This window comes from Parasteatoda tepidariorum, chromosome 2, assembly GCF_043381705.1.
Source record: "Parasteatoda tepidariorum isolate YZ-2023 chromosome 2, CAS_Ptep_4.0, whole genome shotgun sequence".
Taxonomy (NCBI): domain Eukaryota; kingdom Metazoa; phylum Arthropoda; class Arachnida; order Araneae; family Theridiidae; genus Parasteatoda; species Parasteatoda tepidariorum.
This window is the reverse complement of record NC_092205.1, coordinates 58,717,402-58,728,958: the sequence shown is the minus strand read 5'-3', so window position 1 is coordinate 58,728,958 and position 11,557 is coordinate 58,717,402. Positions and strand designations below refer to the sequence as shown.

General features: G+C 27.8%; 1 protein-coding gene across 2 annotated transcripts in view; it reads left to right on the top strand.

The window, feature by feature from the left end:
- The first annotated feature begins 1,017 nt into the window (after positions 1–1,017).
- LOC107438548 (mucin-3A) overlaps positions 1,018–11,557 on the top strand; it is a 138,190-nt gene continuing 127,650 nt past the window's right edge. For both annotated transcript variants that reach the window (XM_071177640.1, XM_043039615.2), the window contains exon 1: positions 1,018–1,175. In XM_071177640.1, coding sequence (XP_071033741.1) covers positions 1,164–1,175 — 12 coding nt within the window. In that variant the 5' untranslated portion in view covers positions 1,018–1,163. The remainder of the gene's footprint in view (positions 1,176–11,557) is intronic.

Genomic DNA, 11,557 nt, shown 5'->3' with positions numbered 1-11,557 from the left:
ACGAGTCATTTAAGGCCATTTTAGTGAATAATCGAATCAGTGAATAATTGCATAAAAATGTCGATAAACCTACAAATTGTTTGATGGCAGTCGACGACAACTATTTTCCAATTTTTTAAAAAATAATTTTTAACAAAATGACGACATATTGAATGCAAAATACGACAATAATTTTTATCGAAAAGGAAACAGCAAAAATAATTAATTTTCTAGAGTCTATAAAACTGTTCGTTTGTCTCTGCCATAACACGAAAAAATAAATTTTAAAGTTTATGTTTATATATTTGCATGCCAAATAAGATTAGTCTGATTAAAAATATTACCTGTAATAAAGATGTATTCTATAGAATGCTTGAGGGTTTATTCTTCTTAATTAAACTAACGGCTTTTTTTTAAGCATTGAATGCATTGTTATTTATCTTGTTCCTACGTTTACTAAATTAGCATTTTGGGTTGATCTAGAATAAAAAAATAAAAAAATGAAAAAAAAAACAATTTTCTTCAACGTTATGACTACACCGTCAAGTTATTTTATTTTTTAAAAAAATCAAATTTTTTATTTCCAAAATTGAGAAAAAGCGCTGTGTTAGAGGGCGAAAACGTCTTGATCCGGCATTGTGCCTCATTATAAGAATTTAGTTCAATTATGAAGTTTTCCTTTCATTAAATCAACAATAAAAATTTTAGAATATTAAAGCTATATTCAGATGCCTTGATGAATTTTATAGTGTACTTCACAAAATTAAGGAAAATGAAAATAATTTTTCGGCTGTAACGGAGGCACTTGTTTTTCTCACATTACCAAGAAACTCTTTAACTAGGGGTGATCATCACCCCTAGTTAAAGAGCTTTCCCCTTTATTCTGCTTGACCCCTAAAAGAGTTTCGGACTTCCTGTCTGTCAATCTGCTGTCAGGAAGAGAGGGTGGGATAAATCACTGCTGCTAGGGGGTGTTTTCTCTTTTAAATCGCCGTAATTTGGGTATTCCTACAAGTTGATGTTCCAAAAAGAACTCAATACTCATTCCTTTCCTGTGATCACCAGAAGACCATCCCCCGAGGAGCACATGTTTTGAATCTTCCTCATTTTAGTTCAAATCGTGCAAAGGTGAAGAGGACTTGTCCCTTCGATTGAAAGAAAGTTTCTAGCTCAGTGCAGCTATCATGGATATCAAAGTAAGTGTAGTCAAATGATTATTGGTCTATAAATTGTTAATGAATTATTAATTATGCTGAACTTTTACAAGAAATTGAATTATTTTTAAGCAGTGATTTTTTATTTATGTGTTCATTTATTTTATATATTTATTTATTTATTGAAATATATTTTTTCGTGACGTTTGCGTTTACAAGTAAGAGTTTTGATACACTGATACAGAGCACTTTATACAGTCGTACCTCGTTAAAGTGAACACGTTTAACATGAACCTCTTAACGTTTAGCGTGTAATATTAGTTTAACGTTTACTAATTTCGGATTCCCTGTCAAATTGAATACCTTTAAACGTGAACAGAAAATTTATTTCCTCTCTGACCAGTAACAAAACTGACCAGTCGCAGTTTTATATCGACAAGGGTAGGCATTTCAAAGCTTTTTTATAGTATTGATAATTATTTATATTTGGTTATGTTAGTTATAGTGTTGATTGATAGTTTTTAAGATATGTTGGAATTGAATATGTTGATGGGAGGTGATATTGCAGGAAACAATGTAAGCCGTTTTGTATTTTTACTAAAACTAGAATTTTCTTTACCTCTTTGGTACCTGTAAAGTTGTATGTCTTCAAGAGAAATGACCACCCATATTGATCCTATTATTTTGTTAATAATCCTCTCTAATTGGTGCAATGAATAAGTTTACTTTACGAATTTCGTCTAATAATATTTATTTTCCTTCATTATAAGCTTATAACATATATAGCTTTGTTTTAATTTTTAAAGTAATAAGTTGTATTTATTATGAAAATATGTATAGCAGTTATTAATTTACATATTCATGTTAGAAATTTATGCTTAGAAATTAGAAAACGCAAATGGATATAGATAATAAAGAATGTATGCGTATGCTGTGAATAATTCATAACTGCTAATTACAAGTCTTGTGGAAAAAAATTCCATTCGAAATGAAATTAAGAAAAATTAAAAAATATGAACATTTTTTTATTTTATTTCAGTTTTACTGGCACTTAAAACTATTTAGATTTATACAGTGTTTTCTATAATAACTAACTGATGATATATATTTCGAAAAACTTTGTATAAAATAAAGTGGGGAAATAAGTTCAGAGGTCGTAAATCAATACTTATATGGAAAAAGTCTACTGAAACATAATAGAGATTCATTAGATTAAATGCATGGCATTCTCTAACGTTAGAAAAAATATTTCGTAAAAAGTGTAAAGTGTCATGTAAGATATTTATTATGGTTTACACCATGTTTATCAAAATAGTTTTTTCCTACTTTTTTTATCGCAAAGTTTTTGACAATATCTTCGAAGTTAATTTGTTGCAATACATCTGCTTCTATACACAACAAAGATAAAGCATCGATTCTTTCCTGTTGTATTGTTGTTCTTAGAGGATTTTTAATGCATTTTAACTGTGAAAATGAACTCTCAGCTGTACAATTTAAAAATTATTAAACCAACAATTATATTAAACAAACCTAATAATCTATTTTGCTGACTAAAATTTTATGTACTAAATATTTTACATATTCTTTTTTAAAGGCAAATTGGTAAAACAAATCAAAATAAAATTTCTGTATTATTACTTAGAATTTTTATTTTAAATCAAATAACTATTTCAATGATAAAGTTATAGAATAAAATTTATTTCGATGCAAAAATGTGAAATTTGTTTTTATTATTTTTGAGTATTATTGTGTAATAAATTGCTTAAAATGTAAAAATATATTTAAACTTTTCACTTTTATTGATTTAGACATAATCAATATTGATCGATAAATAATAATTATTGATAATTATTTGAAGGGTTTAGCTACTACCTGAAGCAATATAAGCTATGCAGTATTGCAGCATGCCTTCAAAAATAATTTAGAATAATATTTTGGTACAATATATTTTTTCTGAGCATTCACTTAGGATTTTACCATTTATTTTTTTTCTTTTCATGAAATATATTTCTGTAAAAATATCATAATAGTTTTTAGAGTCACGAATATTAGTTTTATCTGTTCCTTATAATTTTTATTTACAAGAAACGACTTTGTTAAGATAAGGAAAAATTATCAATACTATAATTTCAGTAGCCAATTGAAATATTTACTATTTTAAATATTAAAATTGTTAAATTTAAATACGCATTGCAAATAAACTTTTAAAAAGAGAAAATATTGTTGGTTATTTTACACATTAATACATTATATCTTTATATGTTACATTGTACATTATATGTTAAAATAACCATTTTTGAAGTACCTTATACTAGATCTTAGTACACATTTTAACATTTGAAAAAAAAAAAAGATCTTTTGAATTTCAAAATTTTATACAGGCAAAGAAGATAAAAAGAAAAATTTAGAAAATCAATATTTTCTAAGTGGAGGTACATCAAAGTTAACCATTTTTACAAGGCTATTTATAAGACACCTGACTATGGCTTTTCTTAAAAACAAATTAGTGATTTCGTTTAAAAAAAATTAAACTTATATTTCATTAATTTGCCTTTAAAAAAACTGTTCAAAATTTAATAATTAAAATTATTTGCCCAATGAAATGGAAGAATCACCAAGTATTGTTTTCTTTTAAAATAGTCCCAAAAATCAAATAGTAAAATAATCGATAAAGTAAAATAAAAAATAAACAATGCGAAAAAAGTAAAATAATAAAAGTAAAATAATGTAAGCACTAACGAAGATGAAACAAAATACTTTAATTTGTGTATATACGAGTGTATATACGGGAAATTAGTTACTGATTGTAGCCTAAATAATAATGGTTAAAAATTATGTCAATCAAGAAACATTTCTTTACCTAGATCTTGCCACTTTTTTATAATCCTAAGTCACCACATATTTGTATCGCGACCTCCCCCCTCCCCAATGCGAAAGAAATCCAATTTAAATTTTCTGAGATATGGACTGTTTCTCTAAGAAAAAAAACGGAAGGGGGAATGAGTCACCTATAGGATGCTTAATCTGAGACGAAAGGATGTTCTCAGTAGTAAATCAATTGGTTACGCTTAAAGAAAATTTAGCTTTCAATTTCAACCATATGTCGGTGACAATCACGGCGGTCCTTTTTCAGAGCCTTTCAATTCATGAAATCGAACGCTGGCAATATACAGCTTTTGTTGTTTTTCGGCGGGATTGTTTGTTACACACCGAAAGCAAGATCCGGTTAAATTGGACTACGTTCCTGGGTAGTCTTTTGCTTATAATAAAATAACACCAACAACAATATTTTTCCACTCGCTTATGAAGATGACCAATTTTTTTTTTTTTTTTTTTTTTTTTTTTTTTTTTTTTTTTNACTTCATTTTTTTTTTTTTTTTTTTTTTGAAAAGACAAATGGACGATGGAAATACCTTATTTAATTATTTATTTATTTCAATCTCATGTACACACGAGCTGCAAGTAAATTAAGCACAGCTATCAAATTTATTTTTAGTGACAGAAATAAAATTATTATTTTTTAAAAATTTTTACTTCTTCAAATTATCATTTTAATAAAAATTTATTAAATTTCGGAAATAAAGCAAAATATTCATAATATACTTATTAAGTATCTAATCCTAAAAATATTTATTTATTTATATATGTATTTATCTATGTAAATTTACTTATATATGTAAATTTATTTATATATGTATTTATATATGTAAATTTATTTATATATTTTAATATAATTTCAATAATAATTTTGATTGGCTCAAACTTTAATCATTATCATTAAGGATTTTCCTTCTTAGTTATTAAACATATTCTTAAATTCATTTAGTAAAAATATCTTTCTTAATTTTGCTATTTATTTTTAATTTGAAATTTTCAGTGCTTTTCTTATTTCCGAATTATTATTTTAACAAAGTTCGTAATCAGATGTACAAAATATACTCAATTCAATGATTGGAAATTTGATTTTATTGCTACTTATTTCTTACATTTGATTTTAAAATCGAATTAATTTTAATGGGTGCTCTTTTTCAAAAGATTGCAGTTTTTATTGTAAATTATGATTGTATATAATCAAGCTTAGAACTGCAATTATTAATTGTGCTTACTTGTAATTAAGCATGACTCATCAGTCAGGGGGGGGGGAGATGAGCAACTTCTGAATTATGATTTTCCAACAGTCACAAATCAAACAACATTAATTACAAATTTAACTTTAACCCCTTAACGGTCGGTTAATTTTCAAGAAAACGGTAATAAAAGTGCCTATTTTTTTGGCTTTTGTATTTGTATTACGTATTTGATTAGTGCTGCAACTAGTTTAAAATAAACTAACTATCTACAATTACCTTAAAAATGTACTGGTACTGCCATCAGGTTTGTAAAATGAGAAATGAGGCAAAAGATATGAATTAGTTTTATTCTTATTTGCGCGTTACTACTGAACACTCCAACCCGTCAATATCACGGGTGGGCGAAATCTCACCCCGTCATTTTCCCGGAGGGAGAATGAAGGGGTTAAGAGACATGCTGGCTTAGACGATAGAGTGTTTGCCTCCCAATGAGGTGAATCAGGTTCGAATCATAGCAATGACTGACCGATACAAATTCCGCACCCGGCTCGCACCGACAAGAGTGCTGACGTAAAATATCCTCAATGGTAGACGGATAATGGGTCAGAGTCCCCTATCAGGCCGTCAGGCTATCTGTGAGAGGTTTTCCTCTTCACCTAACACAAATTCAGGTTAGTTCCATCAAAAAGTTATCCAAGAAGGCAAATTTCCCTAATACTTGATCCAGGAGTTCCCTTGTCTTCTGGATTGGGTTCAAAATTACAAAGCTACAGAATTGAAAATTAGCAGTCGTAAACCCAAAATTTTGAGTCGGCTGTTCAACAACGGTTATAAAATAAAATAAATTTAACTTTAAAAATAATCTTTAATATAACTCTTTTATTAAAGAAAAAATCCATTAAACTGAGAAATATGTTTTTATAAACATATTTAAATATTTCATTCATGGTTAGTTATGTCAAAATGTCATTACTTTTTGAACTCTCAATTGGATTCATTTCTTACTAAGAGATTATCAGATGTTTAACATACTGTTTAAATTCGAAAAATTTCTGTTTATTAACTTTTTTAACCAGATTTTTTTTAATCAGAGCTGTTCTACAATTTCGCATGCATCTATACATACTTTATAAATCACTTCTTAGTCCTTTTTTTTAAAGTTTTATAATTAGTAAATTATTAATTGGACTTAAATCATTTAAATAATAATTTTAATCGGATAAATGGTTTTTATGCCATGCTCTAAGGCAGTGTTCCTCAACCTTTTTATCACCGCGGACCTGTCAACGTTTGATAATTTTACCGCGGCCCACTGGGAGGGGGGGGGGCGTTGATTGTTTATATTTTAGATGATTTGGATTTATTTATTTCAATTTAATTGTATTTAAACATGTCTTCAAAATAAAATGCAGTTACCCCAAAAAATAAATATAAAGGGATTTAACATTTTAACATACTAGAACGTTAAATCAATGAGAACCCTGAGCTTGTTTCTTTGCAATGGGACCGTTCCATCTGGGGTAATCGGAGACGGAGACAATGATACATTACAAACATTAAAAAATTTATGTCACTACCTTCAGGGGCCCCCTTCTTTTAAATAAATAAAATTTTAGTGGAACACAGATTTTTAATATGGGGTATAAACCTAAGAATATAAATTTAGTTTCAATGAAATGGACGGCTCGGTACTATTTGATCCATGGACCGGGGTTGGGGAACACCTGCTCTAAGGTATCACGAAATTTCTTACTAATCTAATACCATATTTATTGTCAATTTTTCCAAAACCATTTCCAAAGCGCTTCAGTAAAAATTATCGATCTTTTTGGTTTTCCCATAAAGCCAGAAATAAGGTAAATTTTACTATATTCAGGTAATTTTAACTCATAATTTTTATAAATGATTAGTTCAAAATTTTAAAATTGCCAACATAAAACAGTTGATTTTATATTCTAAAAATAGTAAATATGCATATGACTTTCAATTTATCCTTATAAAGTTTTCCAACAGGCAATAAAACTAACGAAATTTTAATTGTTTATAATATTATTTTAAAAAAGTCCTAAAATTTACAACATTAAATTTAAAAAAATGCAACATTAAACTTAATTTTAAAATTTAAAACAACAAATCGTTTAGAATAGGCAAGATACTTTAATCCCTTTTTTTGTGTAATTTATGGATGGTTTCCTTCAACAAATTAAGCGTTAGTAAATTTAGAATTATTAACTAAATCTTGCATTATGGAAATCTGCGGCATCTACAAAAAAGTAGTACATCTGTGTAATTTCACAATTTATATATTTATATTTTAAATTTCAGATGAATGAACCTTTTCCAATAATTTGTGAACTGCCAAAAAGTACATAATTAACCTTAATAATTATACTTAAAATGTGCAAATGAATAATAAAAAGGGGTTAAATTTCTTTCTCTAACCTAATTAAACTCAAATAATAGGAGCATAAAAAAAAAGTTAACGATTTCCAAAATTTCTTATTTTAGGATCAAAGGTATACGTTATAAATTTAAAGAGAATCCTGAAGTACGAAATCCTCATATTAAAGTTTAGAAAATGAATTAATAAGTTCTTTAAAGATATTAATATTTTAAATAACTGCTTGATTATGTTAAATTCTTTAATAAATTATAAGGATTAAGTTTTTAAATCATAACTTATGCAAACATTATTCATCACTGTCGTTTTAGATATAAAGCTGTTTAGTGACTTAGAATAAAACTTGAGATTATAGACTTTCTAAACTAAAGAAGTTGCGGGGAAAGGAAATAGTGAGAACATGGTGACAAATTAGAACCACTGGAATACTTCTATTATACATAAATCTATCACACAAAATTTCTCTCTAAATTTTAGCGTATTGGCAAATCTGTATTGATCCGATCATTAGATCAAAAGTTAATCAGGGTGGTTCATTTTGTTTTTGGAGCACCGTACACGGAGAAAAAAAACCCTAATAAATGTACCGTACTGTATGTTGATGCCTTTTATGGTAAAAGAAAACCATTATTCTGGTTAAAAAAAAAAAAAAAAGGTATTTAATTTTCTGTTTACATGGTAATGGACTACCGGAAATTCTGGTATTAAGTCCTTATTACAACACATTTAGTAAAAAAATACGAAACTGAAAAGTAAATATAATCGAACAAATAGTTTTTATGCCATGCTCTAAGACAGTGTTTCCCAAACTTATGACCTTTGTGTACCCTTTCTAAATTTTTCGTAGCGCTGTGTACCACTTATAAAAAAGTGAATACATCTTTCACTATAAAAAAATTTCACAAAAGTTAAAAATCACAACGTTGACACCACTAATTATAAACTGTTAACTCTGCAAAAAATAGCCAATAGAAAAATACGTAATCGTAAATTTTCATGGCTAGCTTTGTTTTTAAATAAAAAAGTTTTGAAATTTTCGTTTGTTGCAAGATATTTCGCATAAGAACGCGTACCCCCGCAAAACTGTTCCCGTACCCCAGGGGGTACGCGTACCACACTTTGAGAAACACTGCTCTAAGACAAGGCACCATGACAAAATTATCATATTTTATCAAACTTTATCACAGGCTATAAAACCATATTTTACTGTTAATTTTACCAAAATCATTACCAAAGCTCTTCGGTAAAAGTTACCGAGCGTTTTGGTGTTTCCATAGAACCAGAAATGCGGTAAATGTTACCATATTCTGGTAGTTTTGACCATACTTTATTCCTCAGTGTAATTATTCCTTAGTATAATTAACCTGCAATTATGGTTTATATTTAAGATATAATTCTTTTAACATTACATATATCTCTTTATACATTCCTCTGTTTTAGCGACACTAATGTTTCACACACTTTTCAGCAAAAGTAAGCTTATAAAAAATATACACAACTCGAAGTTATTAAAATGCCTGCATGGACGTAATACATACACAGTTGACAGTAATGAAATAGATCGACAGCTTGTTGGAAAAGTTCTTTTCCAGAAAATAATTAAGGGAAGAAAAAAAGAACAGATTACGGTATCGATGTTGTAAATTACATATTTCCTATAGGTCAAACTAAATATGTTCAGATAGGTTCTCTCAAAAGAAGGATGTGACATATTGCTCTGAAATGGGATTTTATTCTTCGCAACGTTTATTTAATCACCATTTCCGCTATTCCATATATTATTTGCGTGAAAGCGAGAAACGCACTTTGCGTGAGTTCTTATCCTGTATGCACACGGTGAATATTCAAGGTTAATGCAGGATCAGATTACTGCAATATTTACTCTCCATTCTTTTTACAGTACATTATAAAAAAAAGTGCATCTTTGTGTTCCATCCTAGACCCACAATTTTTAGAAAAGACATAATTTCTAATTTATGGAAGGTCAATTTTGTTATGTGAAAAGATGCATGCTATCTCATAGTCTAGATTTTTCAAGAACGCCGTGCGTCATGATTGTTTTTTGAGCAGGTGTTTTTTTTTTCCTTCTGAAATTCCATAAAAATGAAAATTTGGGGCAACTAGTTAAATGCGCATAAATTTGCAATAAAACTGTATTGGTTTTAATTTATGGATCATGGTATGTAATCGGCTTAGTCATGTAATGTTTCTAAGAAACTTTTATAGGGATTTAATTGTTTATTATTCATATCTTAAAATACAACTTCCGAGATAGAATCATTATAAAATTTTCCAAAATAATAATTATTAAAAATATTATTTGTTGGGAAATATTTTAACTTCTTATTTTTCATATTACATTGAGATAAAAAGCATGGTCAAAACTGCCAGATTATGGTAAACTGTATCGTGTTTCTGACGGCATCTAAAAACCAAAAAGCTAAGTCACGATACTTTTTAATGTAAAATCTATTCTTACAGAAACATGTAACGCAACAAAAAGTTTGATTTACAGTAACTTTTACAGTAATAATTACAGCAAAATCATTGAATCACTCTAATTGAAAAATATGACTAAAAATTACGATATAATATTTTACTGTAAAATGGATTATTCAGATGAAGCACCCAAAGTAACAGTACTTTATACCGTAAATTGATCTCGAATTTTTTACAGTGTAGATACAGAAATTTTTACAGTGCAGACAGAATAATAATATATCATTCTGTTACATAAATTGTTAACGCATAAAACTCAATAAGAGCTTTTAACTGAAGAGTAAAATACTATAAAATAATACTATAAAAGTAAAATATTATAAAATAAAATAAAGCATTGAAAATATTCATTCAGGCTGTTATTATCACAATTAAAAAACGAATTAGCCATTTCATTTCTTCTTTCATTCATTTAAGTCGTATACAAGCAAAACCTATATCTATTTATAAAGCCGAAAAACAAAATAATGAAACTATATAATCTCATCATCAGCTCACACGACTATATCAGCAAAAAAGAGTGATTTCTAATACTGTATCAATATAGCGAAGAAAAATATATCAATACAATAGTGTGATTCGCATTCAAAATATTGAAGCGAAAATAGAACACATTAAGGAAAAAATATATATGTAATAAAAATATGCCTAAAATGCAGAAAAAAACACGAAATGAAACCCATAAAGCGAGTAGCGAATTCAAACTAATTTACATGTACCGAAATCTTTCAAGAATGATTTAAAATATTTTCTTCGTAATAAGATTGCCAGATTACAAAATATGAAAACAAAAGCGCAAATAGAGTTTAAATAGAGGGATCTTTTATGGCACGTTCGTATTGCTGTACTAAAGCGCGTTTGATTTGTTAGTTACCATGGATTGGCCCGAAAAGTGAGTAAGGTTATAATACTATAATGGGAAAATGTAAAGTTTACAATTAATAAAGTTAACATTTAATAATACAATTTTAATGGTTTTAGAAAATTATCATTTATTTAAAAAGAAAAGAGAAACACGATTTGCCCGTTTTACACAGATTTTAAGCCACGGATTTGCACACGGTAAAATCTAAATTGACAAAGAAGTGAATTTATTAATAATAACATACAATTAACCCAATGATTTTATATTTGATTATTACGATGAACTTAATTACATTAGTTGGGTATCCATTGTTTCTTTTTTTTATCAAACTTTGAAAGATTTTATCTAATTGTTTTTCAAATAAATAAACATTACTACATATTCTTTTAATTCCATTTGATTAAAAACGGTATTTAATTAGATGTTTTTAGAAACATTCGAATTCTAAGTACATACACAGTTTATTTATATTGAAGTTAGAATAATTTCTTTTATCGTACTAATCAACAAAGCAGATATTTTCTTCTTTTTGAAAATATATATAACGTCGTTGCCGAGTGGAAGGATTAAAACGGGTCTTAGGCAGGGA